General features: G+C 36.0%; 1 protein-coding gene across 1 annotated transcript in view; it reads left to right on the top strand.

Moving 5' to 3' along the window:
• Positions 1 to 27,279, top strand: part of PDE10A (phosphodiesterase 10A) — a 229,862-nt gene that overhangs the window by 116,453 nt on the left and 86,130 nt on the right. Inside the window, exons 4-8 of the mRNA XM_045544715.1 lie at positions 10,437 to 10,557; positions 11,755 to 11,804; positions 22,606 to 22,746; positions 24,528 to 24,683; positions 26,096 to 26,146. Coding sequence (XP_045400671.1) covers positions 10,437 to 10,557; positions 11,755 to 11,804; positions 22,606 to 22,746; positions 24,528 to 24,683; positions 26,096 to 26,146 — 519 coding nt within the window. The remainder of the gene's footprint in view (positions 1 to 10,436; positions 10,558 to 11,754; positions 11,805 to 22,605; positions 22,747 to 24,527; positions 24,684 to 26,095; positions 26,147 to 27,279) is intronic.

Raw genomic sequence — 27,279 nt, 5'->3', positions numbered from 1 at the left:
AGAATAATTTTTCAATGTCAAGAGAGATTGGCTGTAGAAGGCTAGTAAGAGGTGAAGATGGTTGGGACCAACTGGTGCTATTGGAGGTAGGGAAAAATGCTTGGATTTCATAGATAGGAAAGAAATACAGGTGCATGTGTGTGTGTTTAATTTATGGGAGAGCTAACAAGAATTGCTGATTAATCCAGATGTGCTAACAGTGAGATTGGTTTGGGATGTGCTAAGCTGGAGATGCCTAATACATTTCTAAATGGAGGTGTTCAGTAGTAGGTGAGGTACATAATTCTGGAGTTTAGGGACGTTGTGTGGGTTAGAGATACAATTTGAGATGATTAGTAATATGAACGATTTAGGAACCAGTAGCATTTAGATGGTATGTAAAGTCATAAGCCTGGGTGAGATCACTTGAGAAGCGAGTGTGGACCAGCTCTGGGACATGGCAATGCGACTCTGAGGTAGGAGGAGGAACTTGCAAAGAAGTGTGAGAACAAGTGTCCATGAGGCAGGAGGAGAACCAGGGGCACGAGCGTCCTGGAGTTGTGAAGAAATTATTTCAAGCAGAAGAGAGTAATCTGCTATCTGAAATGTTGCTGGTATTTCAAGGGGCAGGAAGACTGAGAAGTGACCTTTGGATTTGGCAATGTGGAGGTCAGTGGTGACCTCAATAAGAACTATCACACTGGAGTGATTAGAGTGAGCGACAGAAGATAAAAGAGAGAGAGAGAAGAGAAATTGTAGGCAGCAAATAGTGACAATTGTTTCGTGGAGTTTTGCCTTAAAAAGGCAGAGAGAAGCTGGGTGGTAAGCAGATAGGAAGGGTGTTGAGAGAGATGTTTTGTTTTTAATTTTTTTCTTTTTTACAATGGGATAAATGACAGCATGTTTATATATTTATGGAAATGACCCCGCAGAGAGAGGAAATGTGGTGCTGTGGGACAGAGAGGGGCGTCCGAGGGAAGCACAGACTGTGCGTGCAGAGGGGCTGCGCCTGCTCCTGCGGCCTCCCCCCCGCAGGTCTCCCTCTCCTTCCTAACCAGTCACCTTGGACTCACTTGCAATTTCTTTCCTTACCATCTCATTTGAAAAGAGATTTTCTAATTGGTTTGCAGAAAAACAAGCATAACCAAACAAATAAAGCAAAGGAAAAAATAGAAAGAAAAAAATTGTAGGAGTCAGTACTTTTCTATGGATGAGTAGAAAACCTGGCTTTCAATTTCCCGTCAGGTAAAGCATAAACCAAAATAAGTCAATTCACTTATTCTTTAAGTGAAAGATACCAACCAGTCTTTTTCAGGACAAAGTTTTTAATACTGGACTTCATAAAAATGCAAATATAAGTTTGTATATCTGATTTTACAGTGATATTCAATAAGATTCAAAGGCATAATATTAAAATGTGATTCCGTGTTAAGTGAAGTGACCATACAGATGGCTGGATTAGGATAGACACGTGTTAGAATTACCTGGGGTGGTTTCTCATGTTACCTGTGTCCTTACTCCAGCTGATAACCACAGGGCTAATGTGATGTGACCCAAAGATAGAGCTGAGAACATGTGGAGAGGTGGATGGAAGGCATGTCTCTTTATTGTCCCTAAATATAACTTCCTTTAAATCAGACTTTGGCTGAGAGGTGGGTTTTGGGCTGTTCAAGATGATACTTTATGAACAAGTATCTGGAAGGCATTTCTTATCCTGTTTATTATCAACATATCTGTAACATTTAGAAGTCAGAGGAACAGGTGATACATGTAATGTTCCAATCAAGTAAAGTGAGGTTCTGACATTTTGAATTTTGAAAATCAAAGAGCCCAACAGGAATTTCTCACCCAGATGTAAAATCACCCAGTCTTTGTGAGCAAGACCCCCCACCCCCAGGATGCCTGCAGCAAAGTACGTATTACACAAGTTGAAATATCTTCAGGCACTCAAATTTGTGTTTTCTGAAAACCGTAGAGAAAAATTCTTATCATAGATTATGGATTTGTTGTTTTAGCCTAGATTTCATTTTGAAAGCTACACCCATGGAAACTTCAGAAACCTACATGGAGCATCAGTTCTGGGCACATTGGCCTCCTGAGTGAATTAGCTGTAAAATATTTTTCTGCATAGCTGAAGGTATCATTCTGCTATATGGAAATAGCGCATATCAACCATTTAAACCATTTAAATATTGGAAAATATTTGCTAAAGACAATGATTTTTGTTTGTACTTAAGGTAAAACCCATAGCCTTAACAATAGATTACAGATGTGGGCCATTTATCTATTAAAATTTGTTCCTGATTCCATAATAATAAAGCAATGTTGATGGTGTATAGACAATACATATCTTGTTAATTACTATGGTAGTGGGCAAGGAGTCATTTTATATAAAAAACAGTACCAAACCATTATGACAAATGTTAAAAGTGGGAACTAAATACATTCCTCTTTCACAAGATTTTAACTTCCCACCTGTTTTGTCATACCATTCTTGGCAGTTACAAACCTATGTCAGATTACGGATTTTAAAAAGTATTCCAGCAGAGAGCCCATAGTGATAGGAAGTCCTGGTCCCCAGAATTGAAGGCTGTTTAGAGATTATTGTTTGGGAGCTTTTCGTCATTGTGTAGGAAGGAACATAACAGTGACCCAGCAACAGAATAGCTATGCATAAGATCCAGTCGATCCTAGATTACGGTTTATTAAAGATGGCAACAAGGTACGGAAGGTGTTTTATTTTTGTCATAGATGTTTTCACTAGTGGATATTTTTCTATGTCCTTCAACTAGGATTTAAATTTCATGAGAGTAGAAGCCTAGTGTTATAGTTACAATATAAGTGCTTGACACGTTGCTAAAGAACTATTCGTTTACAAAAACTTATTTACATACAGGTATTCCTCAGAGATATTGGGGGTTTGGTTCCAGATCAGGGAAATAAAGCAAATATTGCAATAAAGTGAGTTGCACAAATTTTATGTTTTCCCAGCCCATATGGAAGTTACATTTACACTATATAGTCATCTATAAAGTGTTAACAGCATTATGTCTAAAAAATGTACATACTTTAATTAAAAATAATTTATTGTTTTATTGCTAAAAATGCTAATGATAACCTGAGCCTTCAGCAAGTGGTAGTATTTTTTGCTGGTGGAGGGTCTTGCCTTAATGTTGATGGCTGCTGACTGATCAGAGTAGTGGCTGCTGAAGGTTTGGGTGACTGTGGTAATTTCTTCAAATAAGACGCAGTGAAGTTTACCACATGAATGGACACTTGTTTTATGAAAGATTTCTCTGTAGCATGCAGTGGTGTTTTGATAGCATTTCACTCATGGTAGAACATCTTTCAATACTGGAGTCAGTCCTCTCAAACTCTGCTGCTGCTTTATCAGCTAAGTTTATGCAATATTCTAAACCCTTTGTTGTCATTTCAACAGTGTTCACAGCATCTTCATGAGGAATAGATTCCATATGATAAAACTACTTTCTTTGCTCATCCATAAGAAGCAACTCCTGATCCATTCAAGTTTTATCATGAGATTTCAGCATGAGATAAGTCACAGCTTCTGGGTCTACTTCTAATTCTCTTGCTGTTTCTACCACATCTGCAATTACTTCCTCCACTGAAGTTTTAAAGCCCTCAGAGTCATCCAGGACAGTTGGAATCACCTTCTTCTGAACTCCTCTTAATGTTGACATTTTGACCTCCCCTCATGAATTGCAAATGTTGTCAATAGCAGTGGTGAATCCTTTCCAGAAGGTTTTCAAGTTACTATGCCCAGATCTATCAGAGGAATCACTGTCTATAGTAGCTATAGCCTTATGAAATATATTTCTTAAATAGTAAGACTTGAACATAAAAGTTACTCTTTGGTCCATGAGCTACAGAATAGATGTTTCTATAAATAACATTTATCTTCTTGTGAGTCTCCATCAGAGGTCTTGGGTGACCAAGTGCATTGTCAATGAGCAGTAATATTTTTCAAGGAATCTTTTTTTTCCTGAGCAGTAGGTCTCAACTATGGGCTTAAAATATTCACCAAACCATGCTGTAAACAGATGTGCTTTCATTCGGACTTTGTTGTTTTATTTCTAAGCACAGACAATGTTGATTTAGCATAATTCTGCAGGGCCCTAGGATTTTCGGAATGATTAATGAGCTTTGGCTTCAACCTAAAATCAGCAGCTGCATTAGCCCCTAAGAAGATAGTCAGCCTGTCCTGTGAAATGTTGAAGTCATACATTGACTTCTCCTCTCTAGGTATATAAGTCCTAGATGACATTTTCTTTCAATATAAGGCTATTTTATCTACACCAAAAATCTGTTGTTTAGTGTAGCCACTTTTGTCAGTGATATTAGCTAGATCTTCTGAATAACTTGCTGCAGCTTTGACATCAGCACTAGCAGCTTCACCGTGCACTTTTATGTTATGGAGGCAGATTCTTTTTTAAACCTCATGAACCAATCTGTGCTAGCTTCAGACTTTTCTTCTGCAGCATTCAAGTTATTGAAGAAAGTTAGGACCTTTCTCTGGATTAGGCTTTGCTTAAGGGGAGTTTGAGCCTGGTTTTATCAGTCCAGCCCACTAAAACGTCTCCATATCAACAGTAAGGTTCTTTTGCTTTCTTATCATTCGTTTGTTTACTGGAGTAGCACTTATTTATTTATTTATTTTTACTGAGACAAGATTTTACTCTATTGCCTCGGCTAGAATACAATGGCATCATCATAGCTCAACTGAAGCCTCCAAATCCTGGGCTCACGTAATCCTCCTGCCTCAGCATCCCAAGCAGCTGGGTCTACAGGTGTGCATCACCATGCCTGTCTAATTTTTTATTTCTTGTAGAGACAGAGTCTTGCTATTGCCCAGGCTGGTCTTGAACTCCTGGGCTCAGGCAATCCTCCTGCCTTAGCATCCCAAAGTGCTGGGATTACAGGCATGAGCCACTGCACTGGCCTCTGGAGTAGCACTTTTAAATTTCCTTCAAGAACTTTTCCTTTGTGTTCACAATTTGGCTGACTGTTTGGCACAAGAGGCCTAGCTTTCAACATGCTTTCCTCACTAAGCTTACTCACTTCTAGCTTTTGAGTTAAAGTGAGAGACATATGACTGTTTCTTTTACTTGGACGCTTAGATGTCATTGTAGAGTTATTAATTGCGTTAATTTTATATTTTTTGTCTCAGGGAGTAGGAACTTCCAAGGAGCGGGAGAGCAAGGGGTAATGGCTGATAGAGTGGAGCAATCACAACACACACAATATTTAAACATTAAGTTCACTGTCTCATGTGGGTGTGATTCATGGCACCCAGAACACTGACAATAGTAATACCAAAGATCACTGATCACAGATCAACAACATAATAATAATGAAAAGATTTGAAATATTGTGAGGATTACCAAAATATGACACAGAGACACAAAGTGAGCACATGCTATTGGAAAAATGGTGCCAATGGACTTGTTTGATGCAGGGTTGCCACAAACCTTCAACTTGTACAAAACCTAATATCTACAAAGCACAGTAAATGGAATCATACAATATATACTTTTTTGAAGCTGCTCGGATTTGCTCAATAGGATATCAGTAAGATTCATCCATGCTGCTGTGTGTTTCAGTGTTTTGTTCCTTTCTATTGCTGGTAGTATTGTGTTGTATGAATATATACTAAAAATGTTTATATGTTCAAATACTGTTGGACACTTAGGATGCTTATGTTTCCATTTGGGGGCTACTATGAATAAAGCTGCTATTTCTTGTAGAAATATTTTTGTGACACGGGTTTAGAATTATCTTTGGCAAATATCAGAGTAAAATTCCTGGGTCACAAGGTAATGTATGTTTAACTTTATAAGAAACAGCCAAACTTTTTCCTGCTTCCTATTCTTAAAGATAAGTTATCAAAATGACTTAGGGATTTGAAAGGAAAATTCATTATATAAAGGTGATTTATAGTACACAAACAACATAGGCTGAAAAATCCTAACTCCTCCAAGAATGAGCAATAGCAGTGACCCACAGAGGAAATCAGCCTCACAGGAAGAGCATGGGGGTAGCATACAGGAGGCCACTGACCCTTTGCAAATACTTATTTTAAAAAAGTTTTAAAATCCTGAATGGAAAACAAAGGACCAGTAGATGGTTGCCTTGAGCCTATTCTAGCACTATGGGATAAAAAGAAAAAGCAGCCCCCTCGCTTGTCTTGCAGTGTAACCAAGCACAGAGGAAATGCCACACAGTGCAGTTTGAAAGCACCATATGGGCATAAGCAAGGCGAGCTGTACCAGCTCCGGAGTGTGGAGACTGCGTGTTAAAGAACTAGAGGAAGAAAACTACAGGAGGAAATACTTAAGGGGAGGTAGAAGAGCAACAAGTGGGGCAGGAGGATAAATCATCACAGCTGATCATCAGGATCGACCTGGACAAGGAATTCATGGTGAAGGGGAAAGGGAGCAGGCAAGGATTCTGTAAATAGGTGAGGCAGTCTTTTGAAAACACAATCATCAGCTCTTAAATATTAATAAAAAGTATTCATTATTATGTGTGTGTGTGTGTGTATAGATAGATTGATAGAATTTACTGAGAATGTTAAAGGAAATAAGAAAAAATATAAATTATTGGTAAATCTTGATTTCTTAGTTCAGCAGCTGCAACAAAGTCCCGTAGGCTGAGTTGCTTATAAACATCAGAAATTTAATATTTCTCACAGTTCTGGGGGCTGTGAAGTCCAAGATTAAGGTGCTGGCAGATTTGATGTTTGAGGCCCACTCCCTGGTGTGCAGGCAGCCTTCTTGTTGCTATGTCTTCACGTGGTGGAAAGGGCAAGGGAGATCCCAGAGTCTCTTTTGCAAAGGCACTAATCCCATTCATGAGGCCCCTGTCATGAGGCCCCTGTCATGGGGCCCCTGTCTCGGTGACCCAGTCACCCCCAAAGGCCCTACCTTCTAATGTCCCCATCACATTGGGGGTTTGGATTTCAACCTAGGAACTTTGGAGGGACACAAAATTTTGGATAAAGTGTATACAGATATTTATTGTACTATTCTTTTGGTTTTCTATAAGATCTAATTTATGTCAAAATAAAACATGATTAAAAAGAAACAAAAAAATTAAAAAATGATGAGAGGAAGATATTCAAATATTGAGGCTTATATGAGAAACAGAGCTCACTTTTATGCTGTTAAATATTTATCGAGGTTAGCATTTATCTCATTATGTTTTCTAGTGTATTGTCGCCCTTCAGGATATGTTGGTGCTACCCCATAGGATCATGGACTTTCAGCACTAACCCTGATCACAAGCATCCATTTGATTCTTGAATTGCCACTAAACATTTTTGGTTAAGTGGTCTTCCAATCTATGTGTGAATACCTAATTCACTTTAACAAGTCTGGGAACATTTATTCTCTTGGCTAGATCACCTCTTAGTTTCTCTCCGAACCAAGGATTAATACTGATTCATTCCTTATCATTCTATCTATAAAATATTATTTCCCCCTGAGCAAGAGGGCGGCTTTTTCATGGTCCCCAAACTGTATTCCAAATATCCTGCCTGAGGCACTATAGCAAACCCACACGGGTATTCAGGAGATACTAAAATTTCTTGGGAAACACAGTGACATCTATTGGACAGACCTTGACATAATGCACACTTTCAATGTTAGCTTAATATAGTTCATTTTTGATGTTAGATCACTATAGTTTTTTTCACTGAGGTCATATCTTTGTGAAGTTATGTTTTTAGTGGTTGCTCAAATAAAGCAAGTACTTCAAGAAATAAGCAAGAAACAGAACATGAGTATTGTGGTGTCCAATTTGATTCCAAGTTTTGGGAAATTGTATAGTGCCCAACTTGCTCTACCTTGGAATTCTAATGCATCTTGAATTATGAATGCCTCAGTGATACTCAATATAAACTTCTTAAAGGTTCTGAAAGAAAGACAGTGGAAGGACTTTGTGAAGTTAAAAACTGCTATAAAAATACATCTGTATTAGCATGCTATTGTAATTTTCTATTAGTCAAGCCATAGAATTGAAAGAGTTTATTCAGTGAAATTGAATTGATTCCTTAGTAAGCTTTCTTTATCATGTGTTTCCAGAAGAGCATCTCAAAAGCATGTGATTTGCAGTTCATTTTCATTTGTTTCCTCTGCCTTTCCTTTTATAACAGTACTGATGAATAACAAAATGACCATAAAGCGAAGTAATAATTATGCTTATTATTTCACATTTGCATGTAATTTTAAGTTTTATAGTATATTATGGTTTGATTCATTGACTATGTAGATAGGCCTTTACTATTTGAGAGTTATTATAGAATAGTAGTGATAGCAAAACATTTTGCTGTTAATAATATTTATACAATTGTAATCAGTAACAGCAAAACAGAATGTGCTAACGTACTCTATTAGATTAGATTAGAATATGAAGCTTAATATAAACAAGAAAAAATTTAAAACCTGGAACATAGATTATCATAGAAAGTTAGTGTTGTAAGTATTTTAAAGTTAGTATAATTCATTCTTATTATACAAATGAGAAAACGAAATCCCAGAGATGTGAAATGAAATCTCATGGTAACTGCCCATGTCCCAGAATGTCTTCTTGTTCTCACTTGTTTTTGACAACCCATTTCCTGTCCAAAGAGACGGAGAACATCTGGCTATTGATTTCAGCACTGCATGCAGCCTGGTATTAAAGGGCCTACTCTCGGAATTACATGGTCAGAGGAAGGGGTCAGCCTGCCTCTCATTTATGTAGGGACTTCGCAAATGATAGACTGAAAGACTAAAAATCCACCTTAAACTAGATAAAGCTCATCTCTTACATGAAAAATGAAGTATTCAGAGAATGTATTGGCTAATGTAAAAGAAGTATCTAGTGGTAGATTTTTAGGCGTGAAAGCTTTAGCATGGCTAGATCTAGGGGTTCAAAGTTTGTCGTACAACTCAGTCTCTCACTCTCTTCTGGCTCAGCTTTCTTTTCAGTTAGCTTCATTCTCAAATAAGTGCTTTCCCAGGACTTCAGGGTAAAGAAAATCCAGAACTAGTAAGTGGTAAGGAAGAAAGGTTATGTTAGAGTAGAATATTTTATCTGGAGTTATTGAAAACATGAAAAACCTCAAATAGGATCTTGTTTACAGATGATAAAGGAAACGAGATAAGTTTTTGTGACCCCCCTGAAATGCTATCGTGTCTTAGAGGCATCAGAATTTCAAGTGCTCATCATTTTTTATGTAAATTCTGACTGTCAGCTGGTACCTGTGTATGAACAGGACTTGGAAAAACTCTGGACCTAGAAAATATTAATAACTGGAAAGTTATGCCTGTTAACAAGATAAATTTTTAGCAACAGAAAGTCAAAAAACTGGGTGGAGGGCCAGTGTGATTTACCATGCTTGAGTGTGCTACAAAGCAAGTAGGATCCACAAGACTAAAGGGAGGGGAGTCAGACCTCAGACATGGTATGTGCAGCCTAGGAGTGCAGCAGATGTAAGAGCAGAACACACAACCGTAAGAGAACATCGTCATAGAGTTGAGGTGCTCAGTGTTTGGGGAGAGAGGCAGGGAATGACAACAATAGGTAAGAACCTAATAGTAGCAATCAGAACTTTTTGAGGTTTGTGATGAAGCATAAGAATTGCTTGGTAGGTTTCTATTTTGCTGCTTTTTGGTCATATTAATTCATTTATTTCTCTTGTTCTCTCTACTTGGGACACTCTTTCCCCAGATTTCTCCAAGTCTTACTTCCTTATCTCTTCCCTCTGTGGGATCCTTCAGTGTGGGAATTCTGCCAGTTACTGAGTATGTCTACTCCAAATGTGAATTCCAGGCCAGGTGCGGTGGCTCACACCTATAATCCTAGAACTCTGGGAGGCCTAGGCGGGTGGATCCTTTGAGCTCAGGTGTTCAAGACCAGCCTGAGCAAGAGCAAGACCACTTCTCTACTAAAAATAGAAAGAAATTAGCTGGACAACTAAAAATATACAGAAAAAATTAGCCGGGCATGGTGGTACATGCCTGTAATGCCAGCTACTCGGGAGGCTGAGGCAGAAAGATGGCTTGAGCCCAAGAGTTTGAGGTTGCTGTGAGCTAGGCTGATGCCACGGCACTCTAGCCTGGGCAACAGAGTGAGACTCTGTCTCAAAAAAAAAAAAAAAAAAAAAAAAAAGTCAAATGTGAATTTCAAAACTGTGGTTACTGTGGGATGTGTTTGAGAACCAGCTGGTGCTCATTTTTGAGACACACCTGAGCTAAAACTCCATTGATCACCTGATCTTCATAATTGTTTTATATAATAGATTATAATATTGAAATCAGGCTCCATAAAAGCATAATGAACAGCTAGTGTATGAAGTCATATGTATTACTAGTATGTTTTACACACTAAGAAATTTTTATTATAGGTTATTTTCTTTAACTATGCCCTTTATTTTTGTTATTTTTTATTCGAAGTACCAAGATACGAATATGCAGGGAGTTGTATATGAACTAAACAGCTATATAGAGCAACGGCTGGATACGGGAGGAGACAACCAGCTACTCCTCTATGAATTGAGTAGCATCATTAAAATAGGTAAGAAACGTTTTGTATTTCTCTTAGAAAAATCAGACCAAGATTCTTTGGCAAAACCTGGCGAAAACTAATTTACTTAATAAGAGGGCAGATGAAAGTCATTTATTTACTTCTATTGCTGGACTAAGTTAAATGAAAATATGTTTTTATGAAACTACCATAATAACTCAAACCTAAAAATTCTTAAATTATCTAATCCCAAATAATTGGGATATACTATGTCTTCTAATTAACACCTAGTTTTCTTTGGAAAGTGTAGTTTTATTGAATTAAATCACATCTTTGTTTTTAAGGAACAATAAGCTTTTAAACTTATTTGGGTTGATGACAACTGTATATACCATATAGGAAATGGTTTATGTTGTAATTAGAATGGGGAAAGTTATATCAGAAAATTACTTTTTTAGAAGGATGCACTTTTTTCCGGCACACGATTTTTTTTATAAGAATACCTACCATAGTAATTATATCTTTTGTTTTTTGTTTGAAAATAAAAATACTCATGATGCAGTAATAGCGATATTTATTATGTACTTAAGTAGTATATGCTAGGCACTTTTCTACGCATGATACATGCCTTAATTCATTTATTTGCATTACAACCTCCTGAGATAGTTTCTGTTATTATCACCATTTTACTGATGAGGAAGCTTTTGAACAGAGAGGTTAAATACCTTAACCAAGACACAAAGGTAAAAAGGAGTTAAGCAGGGGTTCAAATTCAGGCAGTCCCTCTGAGACTTATGCTATTACCTGCTATGGCAATTTCCTTCAGATGACTGTAAAGCAATTTGAGGTAAGTTCAATTATGTTTATTTCCTTGATGATGTGTAGATTTATTTTCGTGATGATGTGTAGATGTATACATCATCCTTTTTGGTTGATGCTTATTTTGGTTATTCAATATTGTGAATGTCATTTCTGGTATTTTAATATATTACATAGTATATCGACTGCTGTATGTATTTGAGGATGTCATATCTTAAAATTTACAATCACTGATGAAAAATATAGAAGATATTCTAACTATGTGATTGAGTAAAGCCATAAATTATTTTGTTCTATTTACTGCGTGACCATTGATTATGTTACCAAATGGATTCAAAAGACCTCGTATCTGAGTCTCACCATAGAGAATTCATACATGTGATGTTCTTCCACTGAGATTAGTTTCTTCCTTTTTTATTACTTTGGCAGCCACAAATGCTGATGGATTTGCACTGTATTTCCTTGGAGAGTGCAATAATGTAAGTATCTAAATTTAGGTTTTGGTGCTCTAGATAAGAAAATATCGCAAGCTCTTTTAAAAAAAAAAAAGCTTAAGTTACAAACAACTTAACAGACATTTCATAACTAAGTACTTTAATTTAAACTTAGTTCATATTTTGTTTGTATATGTGGTTATTGCCAGTCAAGAATTTTACTGATATGTGGACATTTAAGCATAAAATGTTATAATTTCTCTATTTAATTTTTAATTTTTGTTTTGGTTTGTGGTATCCTATATTGTGAATGTCATTTCTATACTTACTGTGTTGTGCAAAAGTTATCTCAGCACTGTGGGATGGGATGTCTTTGGGGAGAGCCTATGCCCCTTTTGTACACGACCTACGGTAGAATAAAATGAGAACAAAAGTTTAACATTTTATATGTAATTTTTAAGGTTTTTAAAGATGACTTAAAGTCTTATGGTGGAGTTCCTGAGTCTAGGTCCCTGAGCTGCCTTGCGGGTGGCTCAGGGGAGGAGGATTCTCAGCTGTGACTGTCCCAGTGATCCTGCATTTCTGCTCTAATTTACCTCAAGCACAACCTGCTGTCAAAACGTAACATGCACAGGCACTTTCAAAAGTATTTCAAAATGTTCAATTACTGGCATTTGGTTTTTGTTACGGTATTACAAACACATACAGAATGTATTTTAGCATAATCTGAGCCAATAATACTTATATTCATAGCTTAAATGTGTAAAACCCACTTATAAATTTATTTGGCAAACTTTTACTGTTTATTTCTTATGTGTTAGGCATAGCTATTTGAGATTTGGGATGCATTTTTGCAGTATGAGACCTGTATTCTTGAGTAATCAAAATATGTGCTATTTAGATTATATAAAATGTTAATAGGAATAGGGACAAAAGCATTCTGAGATGTTTACTACTATCCTTGAATAATACAGTCATGCAATACGTGAAAGTAGTTGCACGCAAAGTATTTATTGGCTGATTTAATTAACTTTTATAACTAATCCTTTTCACTTCCATAGCCATTGTTTTCCCTGGCATCATAATAACTTATGTTTGTTAACTCACAAGATTAAAAACTCATTTGGGGCAAAGACATTTCCTTACTCATTTTTGTATTTCCCTAGCACCTCTCTTAGTGCCTTTCATAGAAGCAGACAGATAAGAACATTTATTAAATTGCATTATTCAGTTATTACTATCACTTCTAAATACTCTAAACTATATTTCAGACATTGTTAGTATTTTAAAATGACTAAGCTACTAAATAACAAATAGATATTGCTTTTTCTTATTGATTTAAAAATTATTTCTAAACTATTGGAGTTTTTATTTAAAAATAAGAATTTTTAACTTATACACTATGCCATTATTTTTATAATTGGCTGATAAGTATGTGAGCTCAGTGTAGTTGTGGTAGTCCACGTCCTATTACTCCTTATCCGATCACCTCCAAACAACCTACGAGTTTGGCCATGGTAGCCAAGCTTGTATCCCAGACCCCTCTCCCTTGGATCTCGGTTCTTCAGATCAGGGGTGGACATGTGACCCAAGCTGGGCCCCATCAAATTCTCTGCTAAAACTTGGATCTGGGACTCTGTAATTCTAGCTGTTCACCTGAACAGAAGTGATAAAGACCTTGGAACTGAGGTTGCCCCGGCAGGATGGCCGTCTTCTGCCACATGTGAAAGAGAATGGGGAGAGCTGGTCTGCAGAGACTTGAGAAGTGCAGACCACAAGGCACCCTGTGGCTGAAGCACATGAGAGCCCCCAAACACTGACTTGTAGAGCTTGGTTTAGATTCCAAAACCCCTGTTCTTAATCGCGTGGCTGTATTTTTTGCTTTATTATTTGCAGACTTCTTTATACATTGACCTCAATGAAGTAGCTTCCTCATATATGATTCAGAAAAAGCTTTTCCATCTACAATATGTAAATTGTAATTCTGTGTATATCAATTCTAATTCCTTCACTTTTACTTATCTTTCACTTTTGTAACTTAATTAAGGGGCTGGTATTATATCGCCCCAGGCTTTAGTCTGGCTCCTTATTCTGAACCCTTGAGGCCAGTTATTTACTCTTCCTGGTTTTTAGGGGCCCTGATTCTCTACTCCTTCTTTCCATACCACGCCTTGTTGCACATGACGTCCCTAGGAGCAGCAGGTACACAAAACAACTGTAGCTGACCTTCCTAAGTCAGAGCCCACTGTGTTTTACTTCCGTAATATTATATATTTCTCCTTCATGGGACTTAACTGTGTCTGTAATTACATGTTTATCTGTGATTTGTGTGACTATTTGTTTATCAGTCTTTGGCTTTCTCACTACAATATAAGCTTCATGAAAGCAGAGACCTTATCTACCTGAGAGGATAACTTTGGGAGACAATTACGTGTTTTGGTCACTCTGTTTTTCCCTTTATGCACTCGACGCAGGTACGTGGGCCCGTATTGTTTCCTAACCCAGGGATTTGTGTGGGTAGGAAGAAGAGGTTACCCCAAGTGTTAAATTCACTCAAGGTGTTTCTTTAGATTTACCTGCATAATTTCCACTTTCCTTGTTCGTTGTTTCTTCCTGCATCTCAAGTCTTTAGTTTGGGATCATCTTTCTTCCATCTGAAGCGTGTCCTGTGGAATTTCCCCGGGTGAGAGTCTGCTGATGGGAAGCTCCTTCAGTTTCTGTTGGTCTGAATACTCCACCCACTTTATTTCACCCACTTTCTTGATATGTATTTGGGTAGATAAAGAATTCAGGTTGATAAATATTATCTTTTATTTCTTGAAATACATTAACTATACTTTTTATATTCCTTCTGGACTTAACAGTTTCTTGGGTTTTATTTCGTCCACCCATCACAGATGGTGATTTATTTGCTCATGTGTTTTATGGTTTTCTTTTTGTTTGTGTTTTTACTGTGACTCCCATTCTTTCTGGGGCCCTGTAGTGGCTGTTCTTGAGGCTGGTGTTGGTGCCGGTTTGTGGCTCCTTCCCAGAGGCAGACGCGCATTTGTTCCTGCTGGTCACTTACAGTACTGCCAGTCCAGAGCCACTTTAAACTAAATTAGCTGGTTGAGAATTTTTTCAAACTCTAAATTTTATTTGTGATGACATCAGTTGCAGAAATTAAAAATCTATTAGATTTTCTTCATAGAAAGATCCTAGGTTTTATCTCTTGTCTCCTGTTCATCACGCTGCTTTCCTGGGGAAAGATCAAAACATATACAGGCTTCCCTTGATACCCTGGAGAAAAATGCCCACTGTGGGATCTGGTTGCCTCGCAGGGTTACTTTGTTTCCTGCCTTTTGGATTTCTGTGGATTTTTTTCCACCCTTCTTAGCCCAGTGATGCGTTATAAAAGATTTGTAAAATATACTTTATGGAGCTTTTAAATAATTTTAAAATTGTTTTTTCAAGAGTGTCAGTTAAATTATCTAATCTGATATATTGCTTGCAATAGAAGGTAAACTTCTAAAATGTATATAAATAAACATTTATTTTGTACAGGTGAGCAAGTACATGTATGTTTTTTAATATTGCTTCTTTCGTACATGAAAGATAGCACATTATAGATAATTATCAATCCTTTGAAAGTTGCCTCTGGATTTGAAATCATAGCTATAAATTCTTTTATCAATAACTCAAATTTCAAAACAAAAATGATATGCTGTAGTGACAAAATCATAATAATGAAACCCAAATAGACTAAGGTAAAATTGTGTCAACAGATACTACTAAAGGTTATGAAACATAGAAGAGAAAAACATGGAAGAATTATAAAATTTTTACATTTATAAAAGTAATAATTTCTTTATTCTCATAAATGAGAGTCAGTAGAAATAATTTAATTTCTCAAATTGATGTAATGAGAAATAAAATTTATAACATTTAAATGTCAGAAGTTTCACTAATAGAATTTAAAATCCCACGTTCATATTACTAAAGAAGAAAAAATCTAAAGAAAACAAAAAGTTAAGGAGAAGATAGAAAACAAACTAATAAAAAGCACTAAAAATAATAAAACATAAAATACAATTGTGGAAATCATTATGGAATTATAACAAAATTACAGGTGAAGTAGACCCAGCTCTTAGAAATTAAAAAAAAGAATCAGGTTAAAAAAAAAACAACCACCATCTTCTATTCCAGGAAAATGCAGACAAAAGGAGAGCAGGTGCCACCAGGTCAGTAGTGAAGTTTAATTCAAGGAATAAAAGCATTAAACTGAAAAAGAAGGTCACTTTTTATTTGTGGAGGATTTGGTCTACAATGAAGATAGAATTGTAATGAAGTTTATAAGATAGCTATTTGGTGCATTGAAGTTTATAAAGCAAAACGATCATACCAAGAAAATGATCAGAAATACAATAGTATTTTTTTATCAAAAATCCAAAAAACCATTTAGAGGATATTAGTAATATCATTATTTTGGTTTATCCAAGTAATATACATATTAAACTCAGTATATTATTGCATCATTTACCAACTTGGGGTTTCTTTTCCTTTCTGGGCTAGTCCCTAACTTTGATGCATTTAACCTCTGTTTAAGAATTCTTCTTGGGATTCCAATGGCTAAAAACAAAAAAAATTAAACCTTGGAAATTAAACAAACAATATGCCAAGTAATTCCACACAGAGAAAAATATCAAATATGCTTATTGTAATATTTAGAGAATAACGTTTATGAAAATGAATTACAATGTTGCTAAACCTCTGAACAAAGTTGTTCTCCAATAGAAAATTCACATCGTTAAAGTAGTAAACATTTCATATGTATTTTTGAAGCATTAATAAATAAGGACAAAAATAAGTTGCTTCATTAATTCAGCCCATTGTTATTGGTCATTACCACATGGCAGGCCATGTTCTAGGCACTGGAGGTACTGTAGTGAGTTAAAACCTCTGCTTTCTTGGGATTTACCAACTTACACAAGGAGGTAGAAAAAAGAAACTCTGTATAAGCAAGGAAATCTAAAGATGATATTAACCAATGGATAAAGGTCTCCATTCATTAAACTAATTAATAAAAGAGAGAAACATAAGAATATATATTTAATAACTAAAGATATTAAAACAATGGATATGGTGAAATAAAAATGAGAAATTATGAGGGGATATTTATGCTAATAAATGTGAAAAACTAGATAATATGGACATTTTTCAAGGATAACATAAATTGCCCCATTATATGCAAATGATGATAGAAAACTTGCTACCCCAGCACCCAGGGAACAAATTGAAAACAGTGTTAAAGTATTGCCTTTCTACAAGTCAGTGGGGCATTTATTCAACAGTCGAGCGCCAGCCATGGGCAGGCAGAAGGCCAAGCCTGAGAGACGGCGACGAATCACTCCGGGTTTCTTCACTGCATTGTTCATTTGCTACTGGGAAAGTCCTTTAGGAAGAAGTCCTGTGCTAATTACACCATTTCAATACTGCAAAAAAGAAGGAAAATTTCCCAGTAAGCAGTTTCGCTTTGGAAGAATTTTGGTTCTTGAGTTGCATTGCGTGAGTTCTGTTTCACAACCTAAATAATTGCGTGACTTGGGCAAAATTCTTAAACTTTCTAAAGCTTAATTTGCCTTACCTTGGTTAAATGTTACACCATAAATGCTGTTCATTCAGCAAACCATTTTAAACACCTACTAAGTACCAAAAAACTGTGCTGAATTGCTGAACATACAAACATAAATAAAAATTTATTCCTCACGTCAGAGAAAACACAACCAGTGGGGGAGACGGAGAAACAGACAGGTAAGCACACTGCACTACTTGCTAGCAGAGGGGAGCCCAGGGTGCTCTGGGGTCAGGAATTTCGCAGGGCTGGGTCATGCAAAAGCAGGCTGGAGAACGAGCCAATATTTGAGTGGAGAGTTGAGATCTCTCACCTAGTAGATGATAAGGGAAAATAAAGAACTTTTTTTTTTTTTAGGCAGAAGGAGCAATTTGTGAGAAATCTGGAGCTAACAAAGCAAACGATATATGTTGTTCCTGCCCTATAGCAGTGTCTGACATACACAAGGTGCTCTTGAGATGATTGCTGGACAAAAATTATTTTTCCATGATTAAATTTTTGCTTAATTCAACTTTTAATGTTTTTACAGCTATACTTAGTCACATATCCCAACTGATACATAACATACTTTATAATATTATCATAAGTTATTTGTAAAAGCTGAAAAGCTTATGTACTTTAATTATACTTTTAAAATTTTGATTCAAAAGTAAATTTATTGATGGTTTTTCATATATTGGTTATTTTTAAAATAACCTTCTCATATCTGGGTGGGGAACCTGTGACCTTAAGGCGAAATGTGGCCTTTAAGTACCGCCTTGTGATGGAATCCAAATTTTGCAGAACAAATCCTTCTATTAAAAGGGGTGGGACAGGGAAAGATGAAGCTTTTCTTGCCTCCTTTGGTGCTTAAAAAGAAGAATCTTGAAATGAAAAGGCCGCAGGTTCCTCACCCTAATAGACCTTTCATTGTAATGACGAGGTAACCAAAGTCTAGTATGGTCAAGTGACTGTCCGCGTTCAGACAGCTACTCAGACACCAAAGCTGTCCTAGAGTCGGAGTCTGCAGGCTCCTGTTCCAAAGTTCTGTGCTTTCTACAGAGAGCAGCCATGCTCTCGCCACCCTAGTACACCACCTCTATTAAAAACATAGATTTTCCCCCCTCTGTTGATTTTTATTACCCAAAGACTTGAAAGAATACATTTCAAACAGTTCTGTTATTTGGGGTACAACCTGGGAAAAACAGAGAAGCAGAAGAATCTAAGTTTTATTTTTCGTACGTATACCTTAACTAGCGGCCCAGAAACACTGCATTCTTTCTGTTCAGAGTCGGTAGGTTATGGTAATTGTGGGACTTTTTTCAATTGCACAGTGAGCTCTAGCAGATTTATTTTAAAGCATTATACGGAGTTAATTGTCCCTATTTCAGGTTTCAGGTGAGCGTGGGGGCTCGTTGCTCCTGCCGTGCGACATAGGTCTGAATTTGTTTACCGTCCAGTGCCATCTAGTGTCTCAGAAGGATAATAACTTATCCATAAACCTAAATAACTTTTTCTTCTTGAAAATTATCCCTAAAATTTAACTATTGGTTGTGAGCTGAAGTTTTAACATTAAAATGAAGTTTCACAAATAAAGTGATATTTGAATTGCGTATGAAGAGAAAGATCAGAGTGTTTACCAACTGAAATACACTTACCTATTTGGTTGATATCAGTGAATCAGATGTTTTCATTTCATTAAAAAATAGTGTTTTTATAAATTGTATAAGTCTGCTCTCTTGTTCATTTTCCACCAAATCTTTTTAGTTCTCCAAATTTGCTTTTTTATAGTTTGAATGCTTTCTTATTCCTTCACTGAACCAACCTATTGGTTATGACTACTGCTATCAACTTTTTCTGGTTTAAATAATCTAACTTCAGAATATTTCTATTTCACGTAATATGCATATATATCACAAAAATACTGGCTAGTTCATAATGAGTTTCTTTGAAAAATTGAAAACGCTGATTCCTCCATTCGGACTTCCTGGCTTCTGACTGGAGTGATTCCCGCTCTTTGGGCTGTCTCCTCTATGCCAGGTGGGGGTGAGGGACAAGTGGTCACGTCCCCTCTGGAGCACTCAAATACTGAAGAGCCACAGCCGCCATTTGTCAAGTTGATGCCCTGAAAGCAGTTAATTTCTTCTCTGGAAAGGGTAGAGGTGGTTGAGGTCTGAAACTTTGAATCTTTTCCTTGGTGGTAGTTGCAGTTCTTCTCTGTGGCCTCTAAAAAATGTTTGTTCTAATAAAAGTTTTCATAATTATATACTGTTAGAGCAGGACATAATTTTAGAGACTGTTCAGCACTAGATCTTATAGATAATTAGATACTGTAAATATATGCACAGGAGGCTTACTGATTTCTAACTGGTGATGTTTTCATTCATCCTTCTAGGAAAATAGTATATTTTGTATTATGTTATTAATCTGAATATACCAGTTAAATTCACTAATACAGAGGAGAGAAAGTGTAGCTATGAAAACACATTGGAAATAGTGTTTGTTCTGAGACTGGTCCTCATTTTCCCTTTTGCTTGAGTTTTTGGCCTTCATGTCACAGTGTGTCTAATATTTTGTTAGCACTTACCCTCAGCTCTCATTGGAAACACTTCTGTTGCTAAAGATGAACAAAAATCATGAGCTAATTAGTAAAACAAGTATAAAGTTTCCACTGTAAAGAATTATTCAGTTTTTAAATAATTATTTATTAACTGTATGAAGTTTTTCATATTCTAGCAAGTAATTGAAAGGCTTCTAAATCTTTTATTTTCAGCAAGCCTAATATATAGAATAACTTTCCATATAACCTGGGGTACAATATTTCCTTTTCTGTTTCTTGTGCATCATATGGAAGCTCTACATGGATGCCATAAATGTTTTATAATATTAAATAAATAATTATTTAGTAATTTAGGAATGTATAAAATATTCTACCTTTATTGAATTATGAAATTAAGTAGAAATTGAGGGTATCATTACATTCAGTCTTAAAGGGCCTATGGCTCAGTCATTTAAAAAAAAGATGTATGTTGTATATCTTCCAACAAACAAATGAAGCCAACAGCTCTGAAAAAAAAAACCCAAAGCTACTGCTGGAAGCTTGCTTCAGAATTTACTTTCTATAATTGTCATGGGGTGTTCTTCTTTAAGAGTTATCTAATCTACTCAGTTCAATTTAAGTTCATTTCCTGCAATTCTGTCTTTATACAAGAAAGAATATTTGCTCAGCATCCTTCTTATGATTCACTTTCTCAAAGTTTGAGAAAATAATTGTTAATTCTGATTTTTCTGCAGGCTAAATATACCACATTCTTTAATTTTTTTTTCTTGTAATTATCTCTTCTTCCTGTTTTTGAATCATTTTTATACACTTTTCTCACACTTAAGAAAGGGTGACCCGCTGAATTGTATTTGGACAATGATTGATACTAATCTAATGATGGTCTTCTTCTATGGCATGTGTATACTGTACATAATAGAATTATAGTAACTTTAAAAACAGTGATGATCTGGGCATGGTGGCTCATTCCTGTAATCCCAGCACTTTGGGAGGCCAAGGTGAGAGGATCGCTTAAGACCAGGAGCTCGAAAGCAGCCTGGGCAACGTAGTGAGACCCCATCTCTAAATTTTTTTTTTTTTTTTTATGAAAATTGCCCTGGCATGGTGGCATGCACCTGTAGTCCTTGCTACCCAGGAAGCTGTGGCAGGAAAATCACTTGTTCCCAGGAGTTCAAGGTTACAGTGAGCTATGATCATGCCACTCCAGCCTGGGTGATAGAGTGAGAGCCTATCTCTAAAAAAGAAAACCAGCAAACAAACAAAATAAAACAGTGACACTGATTTCTAGCCTTTTTAAAAATAAATAAGATGAAATTGTCACTTATTATCTTGTATGCATTTTTTTATCTGTAAGTATATACCTTGTATTTAAACATATTAAGCTTAACCCTTTTTAAAAGAATCACTTAAAATATATATTTCACATGTATTGTACTTATTAACAAATACTTAGGCATAGTCATACTATACAGGTATACTTGGATATATAATTATTTTTAATTTAGCTTCTAATGATTTATAATGGTGATTTATTTAAAGAAGCCAGGGTTCAACCAAAGCTTTGCTTCCCTTTTCCATCCTCCCTGTTGGTTAACCAAGGGACTCAAGTTTATAAGGCTCATTCTCTTTTGATTGTAAGTAAGATGTTTAAAGGAAGCATTCTCTGATATTACAAAGCTTAAAAACCACTTCTCTGATAAGTCAATAAATATATCTGTCTCAGCCTTAAAACTACCTTAGTAGTAGCAAGAATTGATAGGAACACATGTAGGTTAAGAGAGTTATCTAATACTTACAGCTTCAGAAAAGGCCTCCATTCTTTGTTACAACAGTCCAACTTAAGATAAAAAATAAAGTCTGGGGAGAATTTACTTGAACATTTAATTTTTCAAATTTGGTAGATCCTCATGATACAATTATGTCAAAATATTTCCCCCAATCTTTAGATGATTTTTTTGAGCACCAATTCTTATTTAGCAGAAAATAATTTTGAAATATATTTAGATTTCATCAAAATAACTGACATATTTTTAAAAGCAGATATATTTTAAAATAGTTTCAGAACTTTACCTTCCCACCCAATCATTTGAAAGAGAAAGATCACCTACATTTGTCAATATTTTTGCACAGAGAAGAGCAAATTTTTCGTGTAGAATATTCTGAAGCTGCAATTTTATGAGCAATCCAGTTTAAGCGATGTGGGTGAGTCTTAAAAAGAGAAATAATGTTCTGAGAAAGAAAGATTTTTAATGAAAATGAAAAATATAACCAAATCACCTGACTTGTAGCTACTGGTTCTGTCTTCAGCTAACGAGTGTCAGGTCTGTAGGGAGGTTGGGCCCAGCGTTTGTTCATGGTCTGACAGAATCTTGAGCCCAAGGACAGGATATATTTTTTCTCTCATTTTATTATTTTCTATGTATCAAAATGGAAGGATAATTTAAGAGTTGTTCTGTGCCTCTACATTTCTTTAAGTATTGCTTCGATCCTTTATTTTGTTTGATTTTGAAATATGAGAGGGAGTTTCCCCTGTGATACTCCAGTTTGATAATTGCAAAGCACCGTTACTCATTTTATGTCTCTTCTTTTAATCAGCTCACAGATTTATTGTGACTATTAAGTAAACTCCAGATGTCTTTTGATACTGTACAAATGTACAGGGAAGTCTGTGAAACATATTCTTTTCTTCTTCCTAGAGCCTCTGTGTGTTCACACCTCCCGGAATAAAGGAAGGAAAGCCCCGGCTCATCCCTGCCGGGCCCATCACCCAGGGCACCACCATCTCTGCCTACGTGGCCAAGTCCAGAAAAACATTGCTGGTAGAAGACATCCTTGGGGTAAGTGGCTCTTTAACTCTTTGTGACATTTTTAACCTAAAGTATTTAATTAAGAATATGGCATATCATTTTGATGTTCTAATTTAGACAGTTTTATAAAAAATAAAAGCGTTAAAGTAAAATACAGATCAATAATTAGTAAATTAATTCTTTGTACTCAGAAAATCATATTTACCCACTGAGAGCTAGATTTGAACAATTCTTATTTCAGCACGTACTAGAATGGTTAAACGTAAAAATACTATGTATATTTGTATTGTATCCTGAATGAGTACTGTTTTGTATTCTGTCAGGATGCATATGAATGGGTTAGCTATTGCTGTAGGACAGCGTACCTCAAATTTTAGTGGTATCATACAGTAGCCACCTGTTATACCTCATGAGTGGAAGGATTGGGCTATTCTGCCGACCTAGACTGCAGTCAGCTGGGCTTACCACGTGACTGAGGTCAGCTGGCCATCGGTTAGCTGCTGACTGCTTTCTTACGGCTTCAGCTGTCCCTGTGTCCCTCATTCTGCTCCAGCAAGGCTGGCCTGGCATATTCTTGTGATGGTAGCAGGAGTCCTAGAGAAGTTGGAAACGTGCAAGTGAGTTTTCAAGCCTCTGCCTACATTAAGTTTACTACTCTCCTGGTAGCCAGAGGGCAGGCCCAGACTCAGTATTAAAGCGGACTAACAAAGGACATGGATTTAGATAGTCAGGACAGAGTGGGGCCCTTAGTCCAGTCTTCCGCAGTACATGTGAACATTTTAATGAAATGTCACTACATGGAGTATAGACTTTAAAAGTGACAAGTACAAACAAGTGTATAGGTGTAAAAAATTTGCTCTGAAAAAGTGCTAAATTGGAATCATGGGGTTTAATTTTAGTTTTGCCACTAATTATCTGCATGACCTTGAACAAATTGGGTAACTAGTGAAAGAGAGAGGAGGGTGGGGAGAGACAGAGGGAGAGAGAGAAGGAAAGACAGAAGATACAAGTACATTCTATATACATTCTCATTTGAAAATGTTCTATTGTTGTATGCAAGCTTTCAAAAGATTTGTAAATTACAAGCATAGATTTATAATATTCTTGATTAATAAAAAGTTCCAATTCGTACCTGATAGCTTCCCACAGACAGTAGAAATTGAATAAATAGAATTGAAGCTTTTTATATTAATTCATTCTATTTTCCTATACTTCCTGTGAGTGATTTTGCTAAGCTATAAAATTACTAAAGTCAAAGAACCAATTTCATTTCTTATGATAAATAATTGATAATTATTAGTTGATTTTAATACTTAATATGGGTCTTTGAGATTCAATTAGAATAACTGTTACTAAGATACTTTTGTGTTATTCTAACCTTAAAAATAGAAGAGAAAAAACGTATATATATAATTTTCTTCATATGGTATTTGCAACTGGACTAATTTTCAGTGTGATATTATATTTGGAAAACCCTTAAGACAGTTCTGGCACATAGAAGGTGATGAGTAAATGTCAGCATTTATGATCACTTTTATTATTATTGTATGAAATTAACACATATCATTCATTCATTGAATTTATAACGTACAAGGATAAAAAGAAATTAAAGCAGTATTGGGTATAGGTTCCTTGTTACTAAAAGTACTGGTTTTCTTAAACAAGATTTATGGTGGGTATCATCATTTGGTTTTCCTTTCAAAAGGACTCATTATTGATTACAAGGGCCGTGGCAATTTCTGATAGAAATAAGAATCATAACTTAAGGATTATTTCATTGAATTTCTGTCTTTTTCCCTTTTATATTTTAGGATGAACGATTTCCAAGAGGTACTGGAGTAGAATCAGGGACTCGTATCCAATCTGTCCTTTGCTTACCAATTGTCACTGCCATTGGCGATTTGATTGGCATTCTTGAGCTGTATCGGCACTGGGGCAAAGAGGCCTTCTGTCTCAGTCATCAGGAGGTGAGGTCTTACACACTGCTTGTTAGAAGTTTTAGTAGTGCCTAGCTTGCTGAAGATGCTTATTAATAATGTTAACTGAATACATGAATGAATATTTAAAATCATAATTTGCTTGACAGTGTTTTGATACAAATACTAATGATTTTGAAATGTGATTTTTTTGTTTTTGTTTAGAAGGGAAATGGATGACATTAGAAATGCAGTCTTTTTTTTTTTTTTTTTTTTTTTTTTTTTTAGTAAGAATCCATTTTAACAATAAAAAGTATGCCATACTCTGAATCGAATAAAGTGGTAGTATGACTTTGGAGAATTTTCATATTCTAGTTGTCTTTATGCTTCTTAAAAACATTCTCATTCTAGATCATGTCCTGTAAAAAGGTTCAAGTGCAAATATATTTGGAAAACAATGATTTTTGTTCACTACTGACTGAATTGGAGTTGGCTCATTAATAATAAAACCAAACCCTAAGATGATATATGTATCATACCCAGTACGAACCAAGTCTCTGTCCACTTGCCTGCATGACCCTGTCTCCTGCCACTCCAGCTGTCCCTCACTCCCTCTAGCCACACTGGAGCCTTGGGCAAGGCCGGCAGGCTGCTGCTCAGGCCTCAGCCTCTTTCTTCCCACTGCAGGGATGTGCTTGCCCCGCCCCCTCACAGCTGCCTCCTTCAAGGATTTCCTCAAAGGTCCCTTCTCTGGGAGGCCTTCCCTGAACTCCTTACACACAGTTGAAGTGCTCCTGTCTGGTATTGCCTTTTTCTCTTCCAGTTTCCTTTTTTCTGTGACACCTGTCACCGTCTGATACGCTGTGCACCACACCGCACTTACTTCCTGTCTTGCCTTTCTCCCCTCTGTGCACCGAGAGCCATTCCTCCCTGGTTGTTTCCTGCAGTGTCTGCAGCATCTGATGCATGACAGGCACCCAGTATGCGTTCGGTAAATCAGTGAAGGAAACAAGGAGAGTAGCTAGTAATAGAAACTAGGCAGCTGGTATATATATGAGATTTTTACTTTTTAGAAATATTTTATTATTTTAAAGTGGTCATTAAAGGCCTTTTTAATAGTATTTTTATTAAACTGAAAAATCATTTCATGTTAAAATCAGTGGATCATCGGGATACAACTCTCTTAATGATCAATTTATCTTCCTTTTTATCCAAAATTTAGATGAAAAAGAGAGAATTAAGCTCAATTAAATAGAAGGGGAAAATATAAAAGAGACACATTGTAAATATTTGTTGATTTGTGTTTGGCAAAGTATTCGAAAGCTCAGTGACCTCAGAAAACTTTTCATATCCATTTGTGCTAGAATCCTCTGTTGGGATGCCTACATGTGACTAATAAAAACTTGTTTCATTTATGTGTGCGTGTGTGTGTGTGTGTGTGTGTGTGTGTGTGTGTGTTTTAGGTTGCGACAGCAAATCTTGCCTGGGCTTCAGTAGCAATACATCAGGTGCAGGTGAGTTTTGGGATGTTTTTACAGGGGCTTCCTGAGAGAGAAGAGTTATTTAGAGTGCAGCACTGGGGACTAGAGTAGAGGTTCATAAATACCCTAATGCTTTATTTTTGGATATCGCAATATTTTGTTATTTCTAAAGAATTTTATTAATCACTTATATTTACTTGCTCCCTGCTTTAAATGTCTTGATATTTTATATAATATTTTATACATAAAATATATATACATATATAGTATATATACATATATAAAAATATATATGTGTGTATACAAAATTTATGCAATAAATGGTATATGTCCCGCTATGGTATTTGTTTTCTACTGAGGATTAGGTACAATCTCCTACTGGGCATTGCATTGATAAGTAATGATTTCATTTCCTAAAGTAAATTTTCCTGTAAATGCTATATGAAATGTTAATCCTAACTTTAAGATAGCTGGTTCTTGAAGACATGACCTAATTCAAAAATCACAACCTAGAGTTTTCCTGGAATATGGTAGTAATATAGTACTGCTTTGTTCTTCTTCTTCTTCTTTATTCCTCTTCATTCTCCTTCCTCTTCCTCTTCCTCTTCTTCCTTCCTTCTTCCTCCCTCCCCCTCCTTCTCCCTCTTCTTTCTTCTTCTTCTTCTTTTTCTTTTTTTGGTGGTTGTTTTATTTTTCTAATTCCATTTCAGCAAAATAACATTGATAAGAAGAATAGAGTTGTAGGATAATAGTACGAGGAGGAGAAAGACTTCTTGAATCATCAAGTAGAGGTGGAATATGTGCCCCACTACAGTTATTTAAGGAATAATGTGAAGTAGTTCTAGAGGGGACTGGGCTAGACTGCCTGGATCTGAATGCTGGCTCCGCCACATATTGACTCTGGAACCTGAGCAAGGTTCTCGACTTCTTTATGCCTCAGTTATAAAATGTGAATTCAAAAGCTGTAATGTTTGGGGTGATTAAATGAGATAAAGTGCTTACAACAATGTTTAGCACATTTAAGTGTTCAATAAATATTAATAGTTACTGCTACTATTATTGCATTATAAACCAAAGGATTGTGTTAGGCCTTTTTCAGTGAATAAGGTAAATAGTCTTCTGGAAATTTTATTCTTAAATGAACAGAAATCTGTTATAATTATAGC

The sequence above is a fragment of the Lemur catta genome, chromosome 2 (assembly GCF_020740605.2).
Source record: "Lemur catta isolate mLemCat1 chromosome 2, mLemCat1.pri, whole genome shotgun sequence".
NCBI classification, from domain to species: Eukaryota; Metazoa; Chordata; class Mammalia; order Primates; family Lemuridae; genus Lemur; species Lemur catta.
Note: the sequence above shows the minus strand (reverse complement) of the source record. Positions and strands in the feature narration are given on the sequence as shown.